Source organism: Zalophus californianus, chromosome 12 (assembly GCF_009762305.2).
Source record: "Zalophus californianus isolate mZalCal1 chromosome 12, mZalCal1.pri.v2, whole genome shotgun sequence".
Lineage (NCBI taxonomy): Eukaryota > Metazoa > Chordata > Mammalia > Carnivora > Otariidae > Zalophus > Zalophus californianus.
The window spans coordinates 98,611,026-98,633,923 of NC_045606.1; the positions used below are offsets into that span (position 1 = coordinate 98,611,026).

Here is a 22,898-nt window from a genome sequence, read left to right on the forward strand (position 1 = left end):
TCTTATTTAGCTGATGCACAGCAGGGAAGAAAGCCAACTGCTTCAAAGCAATTAAGGAGACAAAGAGGTTTTTTAATACGGTTTTGTTTCATATATTATCCAAGAGATCGGGTTGACTTCATTGAACTTTTGATTCCTGATGACAGCAAACTGCATATGTGCTCAAGCATTTGGTGTGTGTGTTTTTCAAGCAGTGTGGGATGCAACATACTGGTTGTGACTCCTCTGGAAATCAGGATGTCAGTTCCGTTTTCCAGAAGGCAATGATGTCACAGCTGCTTCTGAGTAATACGTCGTGAGACCACTTGATGGAAGACAGAGAACACATCTTTAACTGTGGTTCTACTTAGTGAATGAACCTCTGAGCATTTATTGGAATGTGGTCAATTATTAGACAATTTAAACAATTATCAGAAAAGACATGTTTCTGATTTAGCCTCTTCATCCTTTTCTGTTTTTCCCTGTGATTCAGGAGGAAGGACGCTGGCTTCTTATCCTACAAAGACCACCTGCCAGTAAGCCAGGTGGTAGTTGGAGATACTGACCGGCAAGGCTCAGAAGCCAAACTGAGCGTGGGCCCCCTGCGCTGCCAAGGAGACAGTAAGTTTGCCCAGAAGCTGTGGCTTGCACTTTCTTATCAGTTTGAAATAGCATTTCCCAGAAAGTCAGAGGATGGCAGGAAACAGACTTGCTCTCCTGTAACTCCCAAAGAGACATCATGCAATGAAAATAGAGCCAAATGGAGAGCTAGCTGGACCTTAAAACATACAGGAGGGTGACAGCCGTCAAATCCTCCAGGACAGGAGCCTAGGTTGGGCATAAAACATGGATATCCATCTTCCTTGAATATTCATATGTAACAAGTTTGACTACCTAAGTTTATGGTGATATAAATAGCAATGCTGATAGCATACGAGTGGCAGTCAACAGCTGTGGTTCCACCAAGTGCTGGTGTTAATGCCATTAGCATGACTATTTAGATCACCATAAACTGAGTTATGGTGACATAAATAGTCACATTATGGCTTAATGTATCATTGTAAACTTGGATGATGGTCATATAAAGTTTGACATTATTGCTATCAAATTTCATCAGCATCAGAGCTTGATGGTCCCCTGTAAGCCAAGGATTGTTTCTGTAACTCCATCTTGCTTTCAGGATTCGAGGAATTTGGGGCTGCTAGCTTGGACTGTGGAAGGTCAGGGAGTTAGAGCGATGAACCCACCTAATTAAGGGCACCATTAGGATTTTATGTTATTTGATACCCTTGAGTGTGCTTTATGTGCAGTTGGAGGGGAATGATGTCAGGTTGCTATGGGGATTCTGCAATGAGCATCCTGGATGTCGTTTTCTCTCTTGTCTATGCACGTGATTTGGGCAACTCCCCTGGGAGTTCTGTGCTTTTTTTTGTGTGTGTGTGATTTTGTGCTAGGCATCAGGAGACCTAGATTGTGTTCCTTAAATAACTGACTTTCTGGGAGACCTCAGGCAAACCTCTCCACTTTCTCGGCTATGATAATGAGAATACCACCTGCGTCCCAACTCCTCCTGGGGAGGCCATAAAGCTTTTAGTGCCTGGATCTGGATTCCTCCTAGCAAAGCATTCTGTGTAATGGAATATTATTACCACTTCCATAAATCAAAGGAGAATTAGGCCTACTAGATGCAATAAATTATTGCATCGACTCCAAGAGGTATCCTAAGGAATGTAATGGTGCATGCTTAGATGTTTACTACTTAGTAAATCGGGGCTGTTGGCAATTAAACAAGGCAATGTTCCTGATACAAAAGAGAGATGGAGTTTGTGTTGATTTTTCTTTTCTTAGAGAAAATGAAAATGCTGCCTTTAAAGTTGAGACTGGTCAAAGAACTTTATCATACATTTATTGAACAAGAATACTTTATTCGTCGAGCCAGTCTTAGTAGGACTATGCAGCAAGAAATTTAATTTCAACTGCTTAAGAAAAAGATATTGGCATAAAATAATAATAAGTATGCATTTTTTAAAGTATTTTGAGAGATGGATGTATGATAGGATCGCTCTCAAAATAGGCAGGTTCTCATGTGCTGTCTGATGAAATTCAGTTTCATTATGTCATAATTATTCATTAATATATAAATGTAAAATATTTCTCACTCACTAATTCTAATTCTGGAGTTAGCTATGAATTAAAGAAAGGGTGGCCCAAGAAGTTATTAACTTGGGATAGTTATAAAAATCCCACTTCTGCAAATTTTGTTATCACGCTTAAAGAGAAGATTGCAGCCACATTGACTAGTATGTGTTGAAGTGTATTAACAGTTTATAGCTAATATTAGCTTGCTTCCCTTAATCAATAAATCAGTCCTCAAGAAGAACTTATTACATGTCTGCTCTTTGTCTGGCACTTTACTAAATACTCTTGAGAAATAAGAAAAAGATGTAAACCTACATTTTGAGAAATGCACAGGAAAAAGTATTGGAAAACAAAATGTTTTATAAGACAAGATTAGATTCTGCAATATAAAATTAGTGCTACTGATGCTCAAGAAAGGAGTGTGATATGGTGTATTTCAGGCAGACTTTGTGTTTCAAAAGAGAAAATAGAAATATAGTGGTCAGTGTTTATTTGCATTTCTTTTCCAAGGCTGTTGTTCTTAGAGACATCTTTAGGACCTATTGATAAGACAAAGAGCTGTTTTATTCGTGGGCACCGTATGAGCTCAGTGTCCTTACAGTACTGAAGCTTCAGAGAGACTCTTAATCCGTATTTTGCCTGATACTGCATAAAGCAAAAGCACAGTCAATATTTAATTGCAATTATATGGGATGCTTTCATGTCTGAGAGAGAGAGAAATCTTCCCTTTTTGCAGGCATCTGAGAACATCATACCTTGTACCTGAATTGCCAGGTAGCAGTTTTGATGCCTACCTTCCCTTTAAGAATGTTCTAACCTAACCGGGCACAGTAATGAGAAAGGGTTCCACATCATATCATTTTACAGTTTTTAACATGTTTGATTTCCTCCAATACTTTTACAGGCCCCCATGAGGTGGGGAAGGTTAAATATTAGCCTTTCTGTTTACAAATGAACAAACTATTTCTTTTAAAATGTCATTTACACTACAAATTTCTGTATGCCCTTGTAGCCTCTGGGAGGCTCCAGGAGGAAAGACCGAGCAGAGAATATAAACAGCTTTCTCTGTTCAAGGTCAAGGTTGTTTCCCTGAGTCGGGTGATGATTAAATTAAATCATTTAAAAAAAATAGCCATTTGGGTCTTATCCCACCCACCCTCATCCAGTTACCAATATAGCATGAATGTTTCAGGGATTAAATTCCAATGGTTATAATTTAAAAAGGGGCATAATATACTTATCCTGTTGTTTATAGAGATTAACTTACTTTGTATCATTTACTGAAGGCTGTACAAAGCTACGGTTTAAAAAAGCAAATCCATTGTTGGAAAATGTCCTTCTCTATTTGAGGAATCAAGTGATGACAGCTTGGAAAGCTGTGTCTGGAATGAGGTCCGCGTTCTATCCCCCAGTCTTAGAGAATGAAACAATTTTTGGAGGCTCTGACCAACCGTTTCGGTGGTTTCGGTTGATTTCATTGTGCCTGCTGAGTTTCATTTTTACTTTGACTCATCTGAACTCATAGACCCATATAATCCAAATGCTAAAGAAAAATCAGTGAGTTCCACCCGGGTCTGCTGCATTTCCCTTATAGTGCTGAAAATGCTTATGCTCTTATAGTTTAGTGTTCTGAGGTTTTGGTGGTGGTGGTGATGGTGGTTGGTTTTTTTGTTTTTTTTTTTTGTTTTTTGGATACGTTCAAATGGAAACCTCAAACATAAATAAAAATGAAAGTATGACTAGGGATGGGTGGTTAGCTAAGATAAAAAGTGTGGTGAAGTTACAGATCCCCCTCTTAAACCAGGCATCCCCACCAAGGAAGAAACAAAAGAGCTGTTTAGAGGATCAGCCACTGGTAGGTAGAAACGGTTTTCAAATGTAAATGAATCATCATGCTTGCAGAGAGTTGCAAACCTTCTGTGGAGTCCGTACAAAAATAAAATATTTCAGATTTGGGAGGTAGGAATCTTATTCGTAGTATATATAGTGAATATAATTAATTCTAGAAATAAAGTATGTGCTAGGGGCGCCTGGGTGGCTCAGTCTTAAGCGTCTGCCTTCCGCTCAGGTCATGATCCCAGGGTCCTGGGATCGAGCCCCGCATCGGGCTCTCTGCTCTGCGGGAAGCCTGCTTCTCCCTCTCCCACTCCCCCTGCTTGTGTTCCCTCTCTCGCTGTGCCTCTCTCTGTCAAATAAATAAATAAAATCTTTAAAAAAAAAAGTGTGTGCTAAATAATTGCTTTATTCTCAGCTTTATGAGCTAAAGATTTCCCATATCTTCTCTAGGGATTCAGGGACTTAAAAAAATTAATTAGCAGCACGTTTGCTACAAAAGCAAGTGTTTTCAACACGTGTGGGTAGAAACCATTCACAAAAATGTGTTACTTTAGGACTCCTTCCCAGTCCATGCCAGAAACCCACTCTGGCTGTAAGATAGGCCAGCAGGGCGCCAGGGTCAAGCTGGATGTTTCACATGCAAATCCAGTTTCTCCGATGTGACTCAGAGAGGCCAAGAAGAAAAGGTGAGGAAGGAGGCAACACATCCAGCTCAAGAACACAGGAGGGCAGAGACAAAACCAGCCGAGCGTGAAGGAAATAAGATGGTGCTGGCGTTCCGTCCAAACCAGAGTGGACATAAGTTCTCTGTGGATGCAATCGTATGTGTCCGCGTACTACCAAGGCCACGTTCTTTTCTGCAAGACTCTCACAAGCCTCGGCCATAACCAGCCATTCCCTCACCAAGAAAGACAAGGCAATGACTATATCCACACCTTGTTTCTCCATGGATAAGACATTTCCAATGGTAATACAAATGAGTATCACTCTCCACAGGATATGCCGGGCACGCACACACAGGCCACACCATCTCCCTTTGAGCATCAGCGTGAGACACCCTCCATGCACAGAGAAGGACCGGACAAGGAGAGAGGGGCAGCCGCTCACCTGAGCTCAGAATGCCATCCCCAATTATGGAAAGGAAGCCATTACTTGGGCTCCAGAGAGAAGTTTTCTTATCCCCTTTTATTTTGCTGCTTTCGGCTTGGAAGAGATGAGGAAGGCAAAGGGCCCGGCATGCAAATTATAAGCCACTTTATATTCATCTCTCTCTCGATTCTCCCAACATCCCAGATGAGGTAGGATCTTTGACTTGAGCGTACCAGTGAGGAAACAGAACCAGATTGACGGGGTGATTTGCCAATAAGTTTCAGACCTGGGGCCAGAAGCTCTGCGTGGTGCCAGAGCTGATCCCAGAACAGATTAAATTTGATCATTCTCAGAAGATGCTCCCTGCCCTTTTCCTTTCCCCATTTCTTCCCACAAAAATGTGGCTGTATATAGTTGCTTCAAGTAGAGCTACAAGCGAGAACGAAGAATCACAGCGTTCTCATGGTAGACGACTCTCAGAGCTCAAACAGTGCAGACCCTTCACGTTACAGATGAGGGAACTTGGGTCTAGGGAGGTTAAGTGACCGGCCCAGGGTCTCCCAGTGGGTGTATGGCAGAGCACATTGAGACAGTTTGACGTGAGCTTTCATCTTTAGTAATTCCCTGTGGCCAAGACGAATGTTGGACCCAGAGAAAGAGCTTTGACCTGGAATTCTGCCCTCGGGTCCCTGCCTCCCAACAGCTGAGCAGGGGAATAATGTGGTGCTGGAACTCTTACTCTCACCCCACTGTGAGATCAGCCATCTGGAAAGCCTGATGGAAAACCCGCAACCATGGGGATGAAGGGTCGATGGCAGAAAGTTGGTAACTTTTGTGTTTTGTTTTGTTTTTACTTTGACCTTAGGTAGTTTTTTCGTTGACAGTAGAAGGCAGGAAAATAATGGAGAATGATGTGTAGAAATGATGAACCTCTATTTTTTTTTTAACGTCCCAGCCTCCGCCGCTATTGCCATGGGCTGCTACCAGCTGAGAAGCAGGAGTATCTCTAAGAACAAGCAGAAATAGTGAAATTTTCAGGATCAAAAAGTAGGCTGATTCCCATTAAAGGACTGGAGCTCTCTGGGCTCTGGGCGGATCTGAGAGCAGCTCCAATTACAAAGGCAGTAGAGGGAGAAAGAAGGAAGGCTTAGCTTTGGTCTTCTGGACTCCAGAGTGACTTTAAACAATTAAAAAGAGGACAACTCCCCTAGAAGGATCAGCTCTTTAATGCTAGTTGGCCATTCAACTTTAGCCACAGACTCAGTTCGGAAATGGGAAGTCAAGTGTTAGTTACAGTTTGGGGGGAAAAAAGGTATTTCTATTTTACAGTAGATACGGTATTTGCGTGTGTGTGTGACTGACTTTTCCACCTGTCCTTTCAAATACTGCTCCCATTTGGAGGAATCACATCCCACAGAGGAGGTTCGTCTGGCTGACTCCTGCTATATTTTTGTCCCCATCCCTTCTCTAAACTTGGCACTTTGCTGAAGTAAAAGGACCTTAGGTACAGGAGGGACTTTGTTCTGTCAACTGAATCCCCATGATTGTTCTTCTGATGAACTTTCCAGGTGATCTCTAAAAATACATTTGCAGAAGAGAGTCAGACTGGTTCTGGCTGTCTGAAATTATGTCTGCAATCCTGACACCGAGGGCTCAGAATTAGCGTGGATTTCATGGTCCCTAACAAGGCTGCCTTCACTTTGGACACGGGCCACAATCTGGGTGTTCCAGGCCACCCTACTCCCCTGACCAACTCCCCTGACCATAAATTTGGGGCTTCCCACTATTTCCTTAGGATCAGTAATGCACTAGAATGACTCACAGAACTCAGGAAAGCACTGTATTTAAGATTAAAGTTTTATTATAAAGGTTACAAGTCAAGAGAAGCTGAATGGAAGGATGCACAGGGTGAAGTCTGGGAGGGGCTCAGATGGGAAGCTCCCTTGTCCTCTCCTCATGGACATCACCCTCCCTACACGTCAGTGTGTGTCACCAACCAGCTCGCCAAGCTTTGGGTGTCCAGAGTTTTTAGTGGAGTTTCATATGTAGGCATGATTGAAGAAATCATCAGCCACATAAGTGAATTCAGTCTCCAGCGTCTCTTCCTTCTCTCCCCTGGAGTTGGGGCTGATAGCTCCTGGCTCTAAGCCCCAACCCTCGAATTCCTCAGTTGGCTTTTCTGGCAGGGCCAGCCCCCATCTTGAAACAAGGTAGGACCCACCACCAGTCACCTCATTAGCATAAGCCATTAGGGCCTACCATGAATAACAAAGACCTTCCTATCACTCAAGAAATCTTAAGAATCTAGACGTTCCATTCCAGGAACTTGGGATGAAGACCAGAGAGACCATGATTAGACCACAGTCTGTTTTCTCTAATTGTTTGCATTACTGGTGCTCTCACCCCCAGCAGGGGATGGGAACTTAGGCAGATATCTACATCCCAGTGCCAAGGGAGATGCCTGCCACATTGAGACACTCAAATATGTGTTCCTTAGATGAATACGAATGGTTAAATAACCTCAAAAGATTTAAATAAGCATTTCAGGCTCACAGTGGAGGCAGTCCCACCGAGACACTTGATGATGAATTGCAGAAAACTTTCACAGACAATAATTGCTAATAGGGGTCCAGGAGAAGACCTGTCACTAGATTTATAGGCACAACTATTTTTAACCTCGATAAGATTTTTGCCCATTTATTCATCTTCACTAAATGAAAACTTTTATTCCTTTGTACCTTGAAAATCCCTTGAATCTGATGATTATCTTCAAATTAAGGATTAAAAAAGAACTCTTTTGCCAAGTTTTTCTATTTTCTCTGGCATTTCTAAATTAAGATGCATGTGAAGTATTAAATTTATAGAACTCATTGTTTAATTTAAATTAGATTAATCCCTCTGCCCCCTCAGAGACCCAAGCAGACTGTTCCACACTTTTGTTTATCCATGTCTCAAGGTTATTACACAAAATTACAATTAGTCAGTACTTCGAGCCTATTGTTAGGGTGCTAAACTGTGAGTTATAAACTGCCTCACTCTGGCGTAATTAAAACCATGTTCCAGTTCATCTGCTTTATGATACCTGCTTGGCTTTTCATGATCCCTACTACATGCAGGCCTTGGAAACTCAGAAACTTCCCTGAAGAAAACCTTTAACAATCTCCTCTTCCTGAAGTTTGCTGACACTTCCGAAGTAACAATCTTACCATGGTCATCGGGATAAAAAATAAATTGTACTAAACTATTGCAAGCATTATGTATTACTGTCTTTAAAATAAATCTTAGTTCAAAACTCACCAGATACATGCCTAGAAAGCAGTGCATTTGAATTTGTGTTCACTAATTGGCATGGTAAACTGCTCCATGACCTACGTGTAGAGCCTCAGTTGAAAAGTAAAGGGGACCCCATATCCCATCCATCCATTTTCTCTTTGAGCCAGCCCAAGAGTCAGTGATCTTAAAGTAAATGAATCCTTCAGGCTGCCTAGAAGGGAGAAAGCTTTAGACAATGAAGTAGTTTGACAATCTTTTCCATAATCCCTATGTCCGGTGCTTTAAGTATTCCTTAATTCTATTCTAGTAGATTATCCTAATCAATTTTGTTTCACAGCATTTAGGCCTTTAGAATGTAATTCTGTTACACTGAATAGGATGCAAATTGGGCTTGAACTTAAAATATGGCCTGTTATTTAACAGAACTATTTTGCTGGTTTTTAACCGGGTTGTGACGAGACATATATACATCAAATATTCTGCTCTGGTGTCCTTTCCATTATCATACCTGAGATAAGAATGTGACTGACTCAAGAAGTCAGGATTGCCACGGGATGACCCAATTTTCACTGGATACTTGGCTTACTCTTATGGTTTGACCAAAGATACTAAGTTAACCTCGGTTTTCTGCATATGAAAAAATAAAACCAAAAACAACAAAGAAAGCAAAAAGCTAGCACTTTTTGTCAAATAACCTAACACCTTGGAATTGAATTTGTAAAAAGACAACTGGACCTGAGAATTAGAGCTGAGAAGAAACTCTGAGGCATTTTATTTCTTATGTATATTTACTTATTTACTTATTTCAAGGTGATAAAGTCTTCATCTTAATCCTCCAAATTTACATATGGAAAAATGCACCTGGGATTGTTTAAGTATAATGAGAATCTGATGCACCAAAATTAAGTCTGGTTGTTTCTTTGCCTGCAAAACTGACCATTTTTCTGGCTCAATGCCGATGACCCCCAAAAGAAGTTACTCTTTAACAGCTATAGGAAGTAGGATGATGGCTCAAAGTAGCATCTGTAATACAGGAAACTTTTCAGCTTCTCTTTGGGATTAAGGAGAGAAAACGAGCCGTTGATTCCATCCTGGACCTTCCTTAGGTGGCCATGTCATACCTGAAACTGGTCATTTACTGGTGAGCAGTGTCCAGACTTTATCTGATGACGTTACAAAGAAGCGAATTATGTTTAACATGGTAAGAGAAAACAACAAAAGTAATTCAGTCTGGAACATTGATTCTGTGCAGCTACCGCCAGCAAACTCAAAGCCTAAGGTGGGTGATGGTCCAGTGAGGCCAAAAAAAAAAAAAAAAAAAAGACCCAAGGTAGCAATTGAGACATAGGTTTATTGGGGGAAGCTTACGTACAGGGAGTCCAGGAGCAGCCGACTGGACAAAGCATCAGCTGTTGGGATCTGTGTGCAGCAAGCTTTTATACTGTAGCAACTCACCCTAGCAACTGTCAGTGGCCCTTCCCTCCTTGCTCAGCCAGCGTTTCCAAGGGGATCACGGCCTGCCCCCTGGACACTCATCATTACAAGGGAGACGCCCCAGGTTGGCCACCACCTCCAGGGCCCCGATCTTGAACACAGAACAACCCATTCTTCTGCACATTCTGCTTGGTGGGAATTTAGAGAGAGGATAAGATCTCTACATTCTCAAGGTAGTGGTTACCAGGGGCATTCAGCATGTGCTTGAACAAACTAGCTATCCAGCAGGTACCATACAGATTCTTAGCACTCTCTATTTTTGAGAAAACTCCTAAACTATTTTTCTAACTCTTCTTAGCCTACCTAACTCCAGTAGCCAGGCCTCCTTCCAACCTGTTGACATCCCTCTGCAAGGACCACCTATTAGAGAAAAGAAAAAACTGGATGAAATTTATATTTAGGATAAAGGAATATAGTGTTTACCATTTCTGTTTCATACAGCTATTGCCTCCCTTTTACACACACACACACACACGCACACACACACACACACACACAGAAATGCTTACCCTGAGAATTTCACATTTGTACTTATTGCTGCTATAGTCACCTCAATCCTGAACCTTCTTTAACCCCATGGTAACCTCAACTGGGGGCTCAAAACTACTGAGATCAGTGTAGTTGGAGGAACTCTTGTTAGAGATGGGGAGGAAGACAAAATGAGATTAGAAGTCAGATAGTGTCTCTGCCATGTGCCCTTGGAGACTGTGGAGACAGGGGTGCACTGTAGTCAGCTCCAAGAATGCTGTGTGTCCCAGCTGGTCTGGATCCATCCCAGGCTTACATGCATGATTTAGGGCTTTGTCTTAAGGGGGGAAAATTACCTTTCTCATTTAAAAGTTAAAACATTGAATTAATGATGAACCAACCCTTAATTCAGAACAGTTCTATGTATGTATGGTAAGAGGGTTCAATAATAAATTTGAGTCTGTGGCCTTTTGTGCTAGTGTTTTAAGAATCAGTTCATGTTATTTTACCCAAAAAGCCATGAAGAAGATGAGCTAGTCTCTCTGAAAGCAGCTCTCCACTGGGGAGGAATAGGGCACTAAGTAGGCAGGACTTTGCTTTCCTTTGTTGGTCTGTTGCTTAGCATTCTAGAGCAGTGCTACCCAATGGTTTACTGTGATGATGGGAATGTTCTTTAACTTGTGTGGTTCATACATACCTAGCTATCCAGCCTCTAGACACAGGTGGCTACTGAGCATTTGAAATGTGACTAGTGTGACCAAGGATCTGCATTTTTAACTCTACTTAATTTTAGTTAGCTAAAATGTAAAGAGCCCCATGTGGCTAGTGGTTGCCATATTGACCGCATAGTTTTAGCACAACAGTGAGAGGCCACTTTTGGAACCCAAGAACCTGTCCCCACCTGGAATTCAGTCTTCCTGTGGCTATAAGTTGGCCTGCTCTGATCCTTCCGGGAGTAATAAGAGATTAAAGATGAAGAAAGAGAAAAGGTGGGTTCTGCCTTGGCTAAACCTAGTGTCAGAAGGGACCAAAAAGTACCTGGGATACATATCACTGCCTGGAAGAATACATAGAACATTTTCTCGGCTGCTCCATAAAATTCTCTGTGTATCAGCCAGGAAGATGGTGCAGAATATAATATTATACATGTAGAATAAGAAGTATTTTTTTTATGGTGAGAGTTTTCATTTCATTTATGGATTCTACTCTCGGAATAATTTATCTGCAGAGTAGAATTATGCTTAGAGGCTTACTTCATTGGTTTCAATCTTTTCAAACTTTATTTTAACTTCATATTTTGAAATGCAGTACTTTCTCCATTTTGCCTACTGACAAAAAAACTAAAATAATAGTATTTCAAAAAGAGATATGGTTGCATTATGTCAACAATAACATACTTTACAAAATAAGGTGGAAGCCTGTAAGTAATTCTCAGGTGGACCTGCCTGCAGAGGTCTTCGTACATCTTCACTAGACCTGTACTTAACCAGTAGGACCTGTGGAGTAGACCTTTCCCATCCCACACCCCTTCTACCTCGGGATCTCATGAGTGACATGTTCACGTCCCAACCCTTTTTGCCGCCATTCATAACCCTGTCTCCCTCCTAGTGCACCCGTTAGATGTCACCATTTACAATCTGAGGATAAACACTGACTGTTCAAAGGAGGTAGTAGGAGAGAGTTGTATAGAGCTGTAGCTGCTAAGCACCAGTTTGAGCCACTTGAGGCAAGGTTGGGATGGGGAAGGTAAGTGCCATAGGCCACATGTTTGTGTCTCCCCGATATCCAAGCGTTGAAATCCCAACCCCCGAAGTGATAGTATTAGGAGGTGGGGACTTTGGGAGGTGATCAGGTCATGAGGTTGGAATGGGATTAGTGCCTTTATAAAAGAGGCCCAAGAGGGCTCCCTAGTCCCTTCTGCTGTTAGGACACAGTGAAACATGCCAGTGAGGGAGCTTGTTAGAGACTCAGGTTTTTATTGGCGGTTAGTTCTGTGGGCAGCCCCACACAAGTCCCCTTGTACCAACAGATTAGGCACAGTGAGGCAGTCTCATTCGGTATTCAGCTAGCCGTGCTGGAATTTCAAGGAGAAACAGTCAGATCTGCTCCGTTACCTCTTTTCTGTATGGGAGTCCTCTCCCTCTTTTCTCCATCCATGGACACAAAGCTTCTCTGGCAGAGAAGCTTTGAACAGAGCTGCCCCTCACCTTTCTCCTCTGCTTCCCACCCCCTTCTCCAGGTGCAGAACCCCATCTCTTCCCTCTCCCTTCAAGAAGGGTCTTATCCCACATCCGGGTCTGTGACTTCACGCCTTGCTTTACACTTCACTTCACACCCTGACTTCTCCCTGCCTCAGACAGCCCTTTCCCCAAATCTTAAAACCAAAGAGAAAGAGCAGAGCAGAGATTGTACTGTTTTCACCTGAGTAGGTCATCTGTATCTCATGACGAGGAGTTTCTGCTGCATCAGGTTCCTGAGCAGGACCAGCTAAGAAATTGACAGAGCCTGATGCAAAACGAAAATGCAGGACCCCTTGTTAAGAAACTATCAAGAATTTCAGAACAATGGCAGCAGAACATTAAACCAAGTGTGGGGCCCTTCTAAACCTGCATAGGTCACATACCCATGTTCCTGAGGCCTGAGCAGAGAGCATGGTCAACTGCAGACCCTGGGTGTCCTTGGGGTGTAGCAGGCCTGCAAGAATGGACCTGCAGGCTTTCTCTGGTCAGTTTGAACCTCAAGGAAAACTTGTGTTCCGTGAAACCATGATGAAAATCAAACCATGTATGGGAAACCATTCAACACAGGGACTTACACATATTGGTAGGCCATACTGAGTTATTGAGTGTTTCCCAAATTTGTCTGATCACAAAAATTCCCTAAGGTGCTTGTCAGAATGCAAATCCCGAGCTTCTTCCCCAAGAGACTTCAGTTCAGAATTCTAGAATGGAGCCCCAGACTCTGTTTTTAAGAAGCTTCCTAAAAGGTTTTTGTGACAGGGAAATTACAGAAACTCTGACTAAGAGTTTGGGGGCAGACAGACCCAGGCTCAAACTTTCCATTTATCAGCAGTGTGACATTGGGAAAGTTGTTTAATTTCACTAAGCTTCAATTTCCTCATCTGTAAAATAGAGATAATTATGCTTAGTACAAAAGGTACAAAAGGTTGCCATGGGGATAAAATAAGACAAGTGTATGTAAAGAGCTTCACACAGTGACTGGTGCAGTAAGTTCTCAATAATAGTAGTAATACATATTATACAAAAGGAATAAAGCTTCTTTAAACCCCTCAGTTTTGTAAAACTAATATGAATTAAACATAAATGCAAATTGCTAAATGCAACCATTATTATTTCTGACAAAGTCACTCAGAAATAATGAATCACAATCTAAGGTGAACAAAAGAATCAATCATCAACGGCAGATGTATTTTGAGCACCAGCTGTATACAAGGCATTGTGACAGGCTGCAGACCAATGGTTTTGGCAACCAAAGAATTTATAACCTAGGTCAGAATAAGATAGAGGGATGAAAAGATGCATCTCTTTTACAAGGAAGCACAAAGAGGTAAAAGCAGAAGTTTCGGGCACCACCGAGGGATCCTGAAGGAAAGGAAGATGGAATGAGTAGAAGTCATTGCATGTGGGGTTGGTGCAGTGGGCAGAGGGCTTGAATTGGAATATATATTGCAATTAGTAGACCAAACTGATGGAAGCAAAGAGTTCCTATAGAAAAATAGGCACGCAACACATAGTAAGCCTTTGGATAAATACTCAAATGAGAAAATGAAACCTGATCTGGAACCAGAAAAACCTGTAAATGCTGAATCAAGAGCTGAATACATTCTGCAGGCAGTTTGTGAGCCGGAAAGAGTGGGGAGGGAGTCATCTGCCAAAGGTTTAATTTAATTAAAATATTAAACTCTTCACTTATGTTTGGTTTCAAAGATCTGGGTTAATGCAGTTTATCTTTCTCAAATGTGTATTTTAAAAAACAAAAGGAGTGTTGCTAATAAAGGAAATGAGATAATGAAGTTGAAGGGGTGACGGTAGGTCCACGTCCAACAATGATATGACATAAACACATATTTAAAACTTATTGTCAGGGACACTGGGTGGCTCAGTTGGTTAAGCATCTGCCTTTGGCTCAGGTCATGATCCCAGGGTCTTGAGATCGAGCCCGGCATCGGGTTCCCTGCTTCGCAGGGAGTCTGCTTCTCCCTCTCCCTCTGCCTACAGCTCCCCCTGCTTGTGCTCTCTCTCTCTCTACCAAATAAATAAATAAAACCTTTAAAAAGTAATAAAATAAAACTTATTGTCAGATTCTCATAACAGCCATCTTTCAAGACTTTTTAAAGCTACTAATTTTAGACAAGCCTTTCTTAATTATGTGAAAACTTTCAGACAAGGATAGTATTTTAATATTTTTCTTAAGTCTGTAAATAACTGGTGACTGCTGACTGTTGTTTTGCTTCATTTATGTATGGGGACAGCTGTGGGTCCAATTATGTCCCCCAAAAGGATACGTTGGAGTCCTAAGCCCCCAGTGCCTGTGATTGCTGACCTTCTTCGGAAATAGGTCTTTGCAGATGATCAGGTCAAGGTGAAGTCACACCGGAACGGGGTGGGCTCTCATCCTGTAGGACTGGTGTCCTGATAAGAGGAAAAGACAGAGTCACAGACACGCACAGGGAAGAGATGGGCGTTGCCACGACACAGGAATGTGGAGGGTCGCCACCGGGCCCTGCAAGCCAGAGCAGACACAGAGCAGACTCTCAGCACCTTCGGAAGGAACCAACCCTTCCAACACCTGGACTTAGAACTCCTAGTCCCCACAATGTACGAGGATAAACTTCCATTGTGTTAAGTTTGTGGTGCTTTGCCACAGCAGCCCTGAAAACCTCACACAGCCACCGGGTCCCTGATCAGGTGCAGGCCGGGTGGAGTAGGCTCTGTTCATGCAATGAAGGGTAACTAAGAAGTGTTGAAAGGAAGAAGATGAAGATGATCTAATTTAGTGTGAAGTCGATACCCTGCAGAGCAGTTCGTTTGAGAGAAGAGAGTCCTGTTCACAGGGAAACAAAGCTCAGTTCCCGGCGCTCTTCTGGGCCGTGGGCACGGCTCACCCTGTGCCCTCCTGAGGAGGCCTGTGTGGCAAAACCCAGGAATGAACAATTGTCACGTACTAATAATCGTATAATAATGATTATAAATAACATGTATTGAGGTCCCTACCATGTGTCACGTGTAGTTTAAACACCTCACAGATCACCTCATTTAATCCGCACAGGTATCCTATAAGGAAGGTAATAGTCTCCTCCTAGTTTACAGATGGGAAAACCGAGGCAGAGGGAGCTTCAGTCATGTGCTTCAGGTCACATGGTAAACAGAAGAGCTGGAATCTAATCCAGGCAGATGGGCTCCAAAGTCCTGCCTTGGCCTTTGGGGTTTAGCAAGGCTTTCCCAGACCCATGCCAAGAAAACCTCGTCCTTCTGCATAGCAAGAGAAAGATCCCCTGGCTCTGGATTCCAGAGCTCTGCGGAGGGCCAGGACTTACACACATGTGCCTAAGGGAACAGCTATGTTCATTTCCTAGAGCTGCCTTTAGAAATCGCCACCAACTTGGTGGTTTAAAATAGCAGAATGTTATTCTCATAGCTCTGGAGGCCAGGAGGCCAAAATCAAGGACTTGTCAGGGCCAGGATCCCTCAGAAGGCTCTCGAGAAGGATCCTTTTTTGCCTTTTCCAGATTCTGGTGACTCCTGGCACTTCTTGGTTTGGGGCTACATAACTCCAGTCTCTCCCTCTGGCTTCGCATGGCCTTCTACCTTCTCTATGGGTCTTTGTGTGCTTTTCTGTCTCTCACAAGGACACCCTCACTGAATTGGGGCCCCCGATCCCCGCATGGTCTCATCTTGATCCTTATCTTAATTGTATCTGCAAAGACCCTATTTCCAAATAATGTCATACTCTGAGGTTCTGGGTGGGCATGAATTTTGGAGCAACATGATTCAACCTGCTACAATGGTCGAGAAACATCTAGCTAGTTCAGCAGAGAAGCAGATCTACCACAGAGCCTCTCAGTCCCTTGAGCCCCAGAACTTTGTCTCAGGGACCTTCGCCTTTCAGCCAAGGACTCAGCACAGATCTTAGCATGTAGCAAGGCTCTCATGTAGAGTCCACGGCAGCGACTCACCCCATGGAGGTGCAGAGCAACCCACCCAGAAGATCCCGTCACATGGTTGTCATTGCTGACACCAGATTCGTTATTGTTAAAATTCATTTTTTTGTATCTTTGAAGTATAAGAGAACTTGGTGGTTAATGTCACTATTGCAGTAATTAGAGTCACCTGTTCAAGAATGGCTGACATAAAAGAATCAGGACTCCTCTTATTCTAAGCTAAATTAAAACTTATATATATAATATACATATATGAGCTTGGGTTGTAGAAAAGCTGCATATTAATGTGAGGATTTCTTCTCCTTTGATAAGGGATCTATCTAAGGAGCCATCTCGGTATCTAATACCATCTAGGTATCTAACACTTGTGAGAAAGATCTTTAAAATAAAGTGTTTTTCTTGGAGCATGTGGAAATGTTACAAAATATTTCTGTAGGATTCTCTGATCTGTTTTTTTTCAAATTGGTATTTCTTTTAAAGATTTATTTTATTTTAGAGAGAGAGTGTGTGTGCAAGCTGGGGGGGAGGGGCGGAGAAGGAGTGAATCCTCAAGCAGACGTCCTACTGAGCACGGAGCCTGATGCGGGGCCAGTCCCATGACCCTGAGGCCATGACCTGAGCTGAAACCAAGAGTTGGGTGCTTAACCAACTGAGCCACCCAGGCACCCCTCAAGTTGGTATTTTTTTTAATAGTTCAGCTATTAAATAGAGTTCATGCATCAACTTTTGTTCAGAAATAAGCTTAATTATTCATCAGTTCACACCCTTATATTCATGGCTTTCCAATGGATGGCATTTTCTATGTACATTTTTTATTAAACAAGTTATTTTATGCTTAGAAGTCATTCCTTAAAAAATGATTTTGCTACTACCAAAGACCATTACATTCACAAATTCTTTCTCCATGGCTTGATGCTATCTTTCTGCACTGTAATTAGCTGCATGTATAGTTAATTATTATGAGAAAAGTAGAGCATCTCCAAATTTCTACAAGATACTTGTTCTCTCCTTCAGCTCCCACATCCACCCCCCCCAATCCCACATGTCTTTTCATGGTGGGAAGATAATAAGCACACTTTTTTAAAATGACAGCAAAATGTTCATGAAGAATTTCATAAGGCTTTGAGAGACTGAACATGTATTGAGAACAAGCGTTCAGTGAATCTTTACTTTGTTTTCTGAATGAAGAATTCCCTTACCTGTGTTCCCCATTGCTAGAAAAATGCACATTTTCAGATGCATGCAAAATTTTGCATATAGTTTCAAAGAGAGTGGAAACACTTTGAAGGTCATATGTCAACTGCAGGCTAAGAATGGAGACCAACATTTATTGTCCATTTATTATGATACTCAATCATTTCTCTTAATACAAAATACTTGAGTTAGCCAGTAAGATTTATTTAAATGACACACTTACTTTTGCCCTAAATCTTGATGTTTTTGGAGGAAAAAATGATTTTAAAAATACTTTATTAGTTAGGATCTTCAGATTCTCATACTGAATTCACTACCTCGGTTTCTTTTAAATCGCTTTAGTTTCTTCACTGGAATGTAAGGGTTTTTCAGTCCAGGACACAGTCTTGCTCGTCCCTGTACCTGCTACAGAGCCTGGCATAACGTTTACACATAAAGGGAGCTCAAAGAGTGTTACTGTTGCTGTTGTTATTTAATTTTTTTTTAAATAGGAGTGCTTATTATGTATGCATATAAAAATTTAAGTATATGCTACCCAAAAAGTCGTCCGTGTTTAAAAAGCTATGTGGCACTTGGAGACAAAGATGAAAGGCATATTTGAATTACCCCCAGAGGAGACATCAGGGGGCTTGCCTTTGCTCATACAAGAAATGCCAGGAAGGCAGGTGGAAAATCTTGTGTTGACAGAGCACATTCTACTTTATGGATGAAGTGAGCCAAGAAGTCACAAAGCTCAGTGGCTCCAAGATGAGTTCTCAAGGACTTTTAGCTTCCATGTCTTTCCCAAGAAAGCAACAGGGACTAGCTTGGAGGTATGCAGTAGACAATGCACAGATCCTTCTAATAATTTCTCATTCCAGTCACCCTGAAGGGATGAGATCAGAATCCCTAAGGACTAGACTTGATAAGTAGGGTAAATTTGCATCCAGCATACTTCTCCAATCACTAATACTTCCTATCGGCTTACTAATGCCTGAAATCTCTATAGCATATAAAAAGTTTTTAATTCTAATATAAAGAAAAAAGTCTTGCTAATATACTAGCTGAAATTTATTCACCCTAAATTTACTCCCAAAGAGTGCAAGAGTGATCATACTCCTCTCCAGTTCCATTAATGAGGAAAGGTACGGAGGAGACAGAATCGGGGGAGGAGTTACCATTAAAAATTGGCAAGGCCACCATAAGTTGAATTTGGTGAAAAAGACATTCCGTCTTTCCCTAGGATTGTCTGTATTGTCAATCCCATTAGATGGGTGTATATGGAAATCTTGTATTCAAAAAAAATGTTTTATATGGCTGACCACTGTCCTTCACAAAACTTTATAATTTATTAAATTTGTACATGATGATTTCTCCCCTTGCTTGATTAGTTTCCTTATAAAGAGAGTTCATTCATAGGAGTTTCACTAAGATAATAGATAATTAGCTTCTTGACAGCAAAAACTACTTCTAATTTATCTCTGGGTCCCCATTGCCTAGAACAGTGCCTAGCCTAAATGCTGTGCTCAATCAAGATTATTATATGCACATTTTTATAATAAAGATAACAAAAATATCTATTACAAATCTAAGTGATTTATTAGTTGATTCCATAAAGAAAGGATTTATGGTAACTTATTTCATCAGTATGGTAATAGTATTTCATCAAATATTAAAATTATTGCAAAAGTAAATTAGCAATAGAGCAAATGAAATGATGGTATATAACTTATAAACAAATCTGTCTTACTTTGAACAAGGAGACAAAATGTTTCTGCATGTAGTTTATATACTACTGGGTCGTTGTAAGCACTGCTCTTTTAAACCATGGTGAAGTAAGTATTCCAATATTCCAAATTCTTCATTATGCCAACCCTAGAACATAATTTCTGCTATGTAATTATGTCTTGTATTTTAATAAGGTATTTCTCAATTGACTGCTTTACATAAATTGTATAGTTGTTAATGAGAATTATTACCACATAAATTTTTCTTAGTTTATGATAGAATTAAAATAACCTTTTAAGTCTTAAAAACATTAACAAGGAAAGCTCCACGATGTGAACTCAGCTAATAATACCTCATGTTCAGTCTGGCAGGTATTGTGCGAAGTTTCCAATGAATAACAGTACCTTTTATGAAATATGAGAAACTTTGTTCATTTGTCCTTTAGATGCAGGACCCTTAGTTTCCTACATCAGTTGTGGGCTTTTTTTTTATATTATTCTCTCATGTGGAACCTCTTCCAGCAAGCTCTCATAAGACAACAAATGACCCAGCCGAATATCCATTTAAAACGTTATAAACAAAGAGGGCTCCTTTCTTGGCTCCTGTTCTTTAAAATTTAATTAAAATGCTTCATCTTTCATCACAGAAATGTTTTCTGTTCTAACCTCTTAGCCTTGTTATTAGTTATAGTTTGGTTAGATTTTTAAATAGAACTCGAATTTTTTCAGTTTTTCAGACAGGAAGAAACAGTGCGGCATGGAGTGCTTGTCAACCTGTTCCAGGAAAGAATTTTTAATTGAACGTCTATCTCCTTGTCGTTAGCTAATCCAGATAGTTTAGGAAGCAAGTCTATGAGAGTCACGAAGTAAATTGAGGTGTCCTATTCTACTTTCCTGAGGAAAGTGTTTCCAACCAGACTGAGTTCTGTTCTTTCTTGGACACGTTCCCAATTACAGATTTTCTTGGTAACTTGCCATCCTTCCAATGCTTTCCATTTCTAAATAAATGTTTTCCATTTATTTATGGGAGAACCTAACCTTCAAAAGCAGACCTGAAACTTTGCGTATAGTTCTCCCTGAAGGACTCCTGGAGATGCCAAGGTGGAGAGCAGGGCCGCGTCTCCTCAAATGCAAACAAATGCACCATCATGTCTTCCCGAGGCCCCGTTGTTCATCCTGCCCACTTCCCCTGCATCTGCTCAAGGAACGGACAGATGCTGAAGGGCATTGAAATAGCTAAATGGCATCAAGAGGAATGTGCAGATGTCATAAACTAGAAAATTGGGGCTAAAGGTGAAACAGCATCTTACAAATGTCTTCCCTCAAAAAGCTCTATCTTATTTTAGAAATATATGATCCATGGAGGACTGATCTGAGCAAGCCAATAAGCTTCTGAGGGTTCTGCTTCAGTGGTCCAGCATGTTTTAGGATTCTTGCTTAGTTACTTAAGAGACCTTTGTTTTGATTCAGTTGTTCCCTAAAATGGTTTACAACATAAGTCACTGTGATTTGGTATAATTCTGTAAAGGTGTTTCTCCTGGGCTCCATGTTCCCCTAGGAAACCCTTGCTTTCGATAGTCTGACTCGGTGTCTATGACTTTTAAAAATCCTACACACGTTTGTGATCTTGGGAAAAGACGAACACAATTCGGAACACAGAAAGATGTACATATTACTAACAAATCTCCACAGATCCATTTTACCTAAATCACCCATTCTGAACACAAAACCTCATGAAAGCACAAGCCCAGGCACAGAGAATAGTGTTATCAACATCTGAAAGTCATGATACTGACAGAGCCAAACAACAAACAGGAAACAAAAAATTCTGCTTTATGCCAATTAGCTTAAGAGGAACTTGTATGTTCCAGAGGAAGGGCGGGGGGGGAGGCCTGAATTACGCTTATAGATTTGATACCAGGTGGCTAATGCTGAAGATTTCTATTTTTTGTCTTTGGTTTATTTGTTTTAACATGTGCTCAGAGGAAAAAAAAGAATTGATGGGAGAAATCTTTAATTCACATTCTGTTATTTCATGTAAATGGGCAATTCAAATAATTTCTCTCAATTTTTGAGTAGATGTTCACAATAATTTGTACATTCAAGTCAGGGCTAAGCTTCGCTGAGCACCAGATCCTTTTCTCATAAGAATATATAGAACATTCCAGCAAAAATTTCTTAAGCTATTACGTCTCTGGCTCACATGTTTATGAAGACTCATCTGCACCTCTGATTTGCCTTATGTAAACAGAAGGAAAGGTCATTTCTGAGAGCAGTTTTTACAGAAACACTTATTTGGAAAAGATGGAGAGCTAAATGATTCAGGGGCTCTTGCAGCATTGATGGTAGCAAAGACATGCAGTACATGTGCTGTATACATTTCATTATTTAATCTCTTTCCTTTATGAGTTTATTGATGGAAAATGGCACCTTGTCTTCTATTAAGTAAACACATATTTCAAAAGACATCTAAGTGCTTTCAACAAAACAAAGTAAATTCAGAAAATATAGGGCTTTTTCATTGGACTTGGGGGATTACTTCAATTGCCTCAATAGTCTACCAGAGGTGAAATATCATATTCTTTAAAGTTCAGACAAATAAATTGTGCTGCTTATGGAGAAAGTATGATATTCTCCATTGTAAGCAGTCTTGTACATTGACAACGTAGAAATAATGTCTCATTATAAACTAGACCTCGTCTAAAGCCCTGAAACTATAGATCTGTGTGTACTTACGGCTGAAAATAGTATCAAAATGTGAAAATGAAACCTCCCACCAAATCTCTGGGAATGTAGATTTGTGATTGGCTTTAGTAACACAGAAAGTTCATCTATCCCCCAATATAAACTAAGCACTGTAAGAACTGACTGTGAAACTTGACTGAGTTTGTGCTCTAGGGCTGATTACATCAGTGGTAGGAACGTGGTAATAGTGATTGTACTGCTTCGGATACTCTGTTTGAGGGTAAGATTCTGGCTTCCTTTGTATCATCACTCAAAACTCCCAACACTGTTTGTAAGAGTGATCTCCAGCCCTGGGTTTACTTGCATTCTACACTCATCCATTAAATCCACAATACCATAAAATGTCTGGATCTTGTGCCAGGGTTTTGAATTCCTGTACAGCAGCTGAAACAAAAACATACCTGTGGTAGGAAGAATAATGCCACCCCCACCCAAAGAGGTCCACATCCTCATCTTCAGAACCTGTGAATAGGTTACCTTCTGTGGTAAAAGGGAGTTTACGGATATGATTGTTAGAAATCTTCAAATGGGGAGATTATCCTGGATTACCTGAGTAGGTCCATGGGTATTTAAAAGTAGAAGAGGGAGACTGAAGAGAAGAGGATGTGATATGAAGACTCCATTTAACTCTTGCTGGCTTTGAACATGGAGGCAAGGAACCATGAGCCAGGGAATGCAAGGAATTCTAGAAGGTAGAAGAGGCAAGGAAATGATTCTCCCTGAGAGCCTCCAGAAAGCAATGCAGTGTTGCCGACACCCATGATTTGAGCCCCAGAGACCCATGTGAGACTTCT

The 22,898-nt window shown here is 41.1% G+C and overlaps 1 protein-coding gene across 2 annotated transcripts in view; it reads left to right on the forward strand.

Annotated features, from left to right (window-relative positions):
• Positions 1-22,898, forward strand: part of CNTNAP2 (contactin associated protein 2) — a 2,031,041-nt gene that overhangs the window by 1,693,345 nt on the left and 314,798 nt on the right. For both annotated transcript variants that reach the window (XM_027574309.2, XM_027574310.1), the window contains exon 15: positions 473-600. In XM_027574309.2, coding sequence (XP_027430110.1) covers positions 473-600 — 128 coding nt within the window. The remainder of the gene's footprint in view (positions 1-472; positions 601-22,898) is intronic.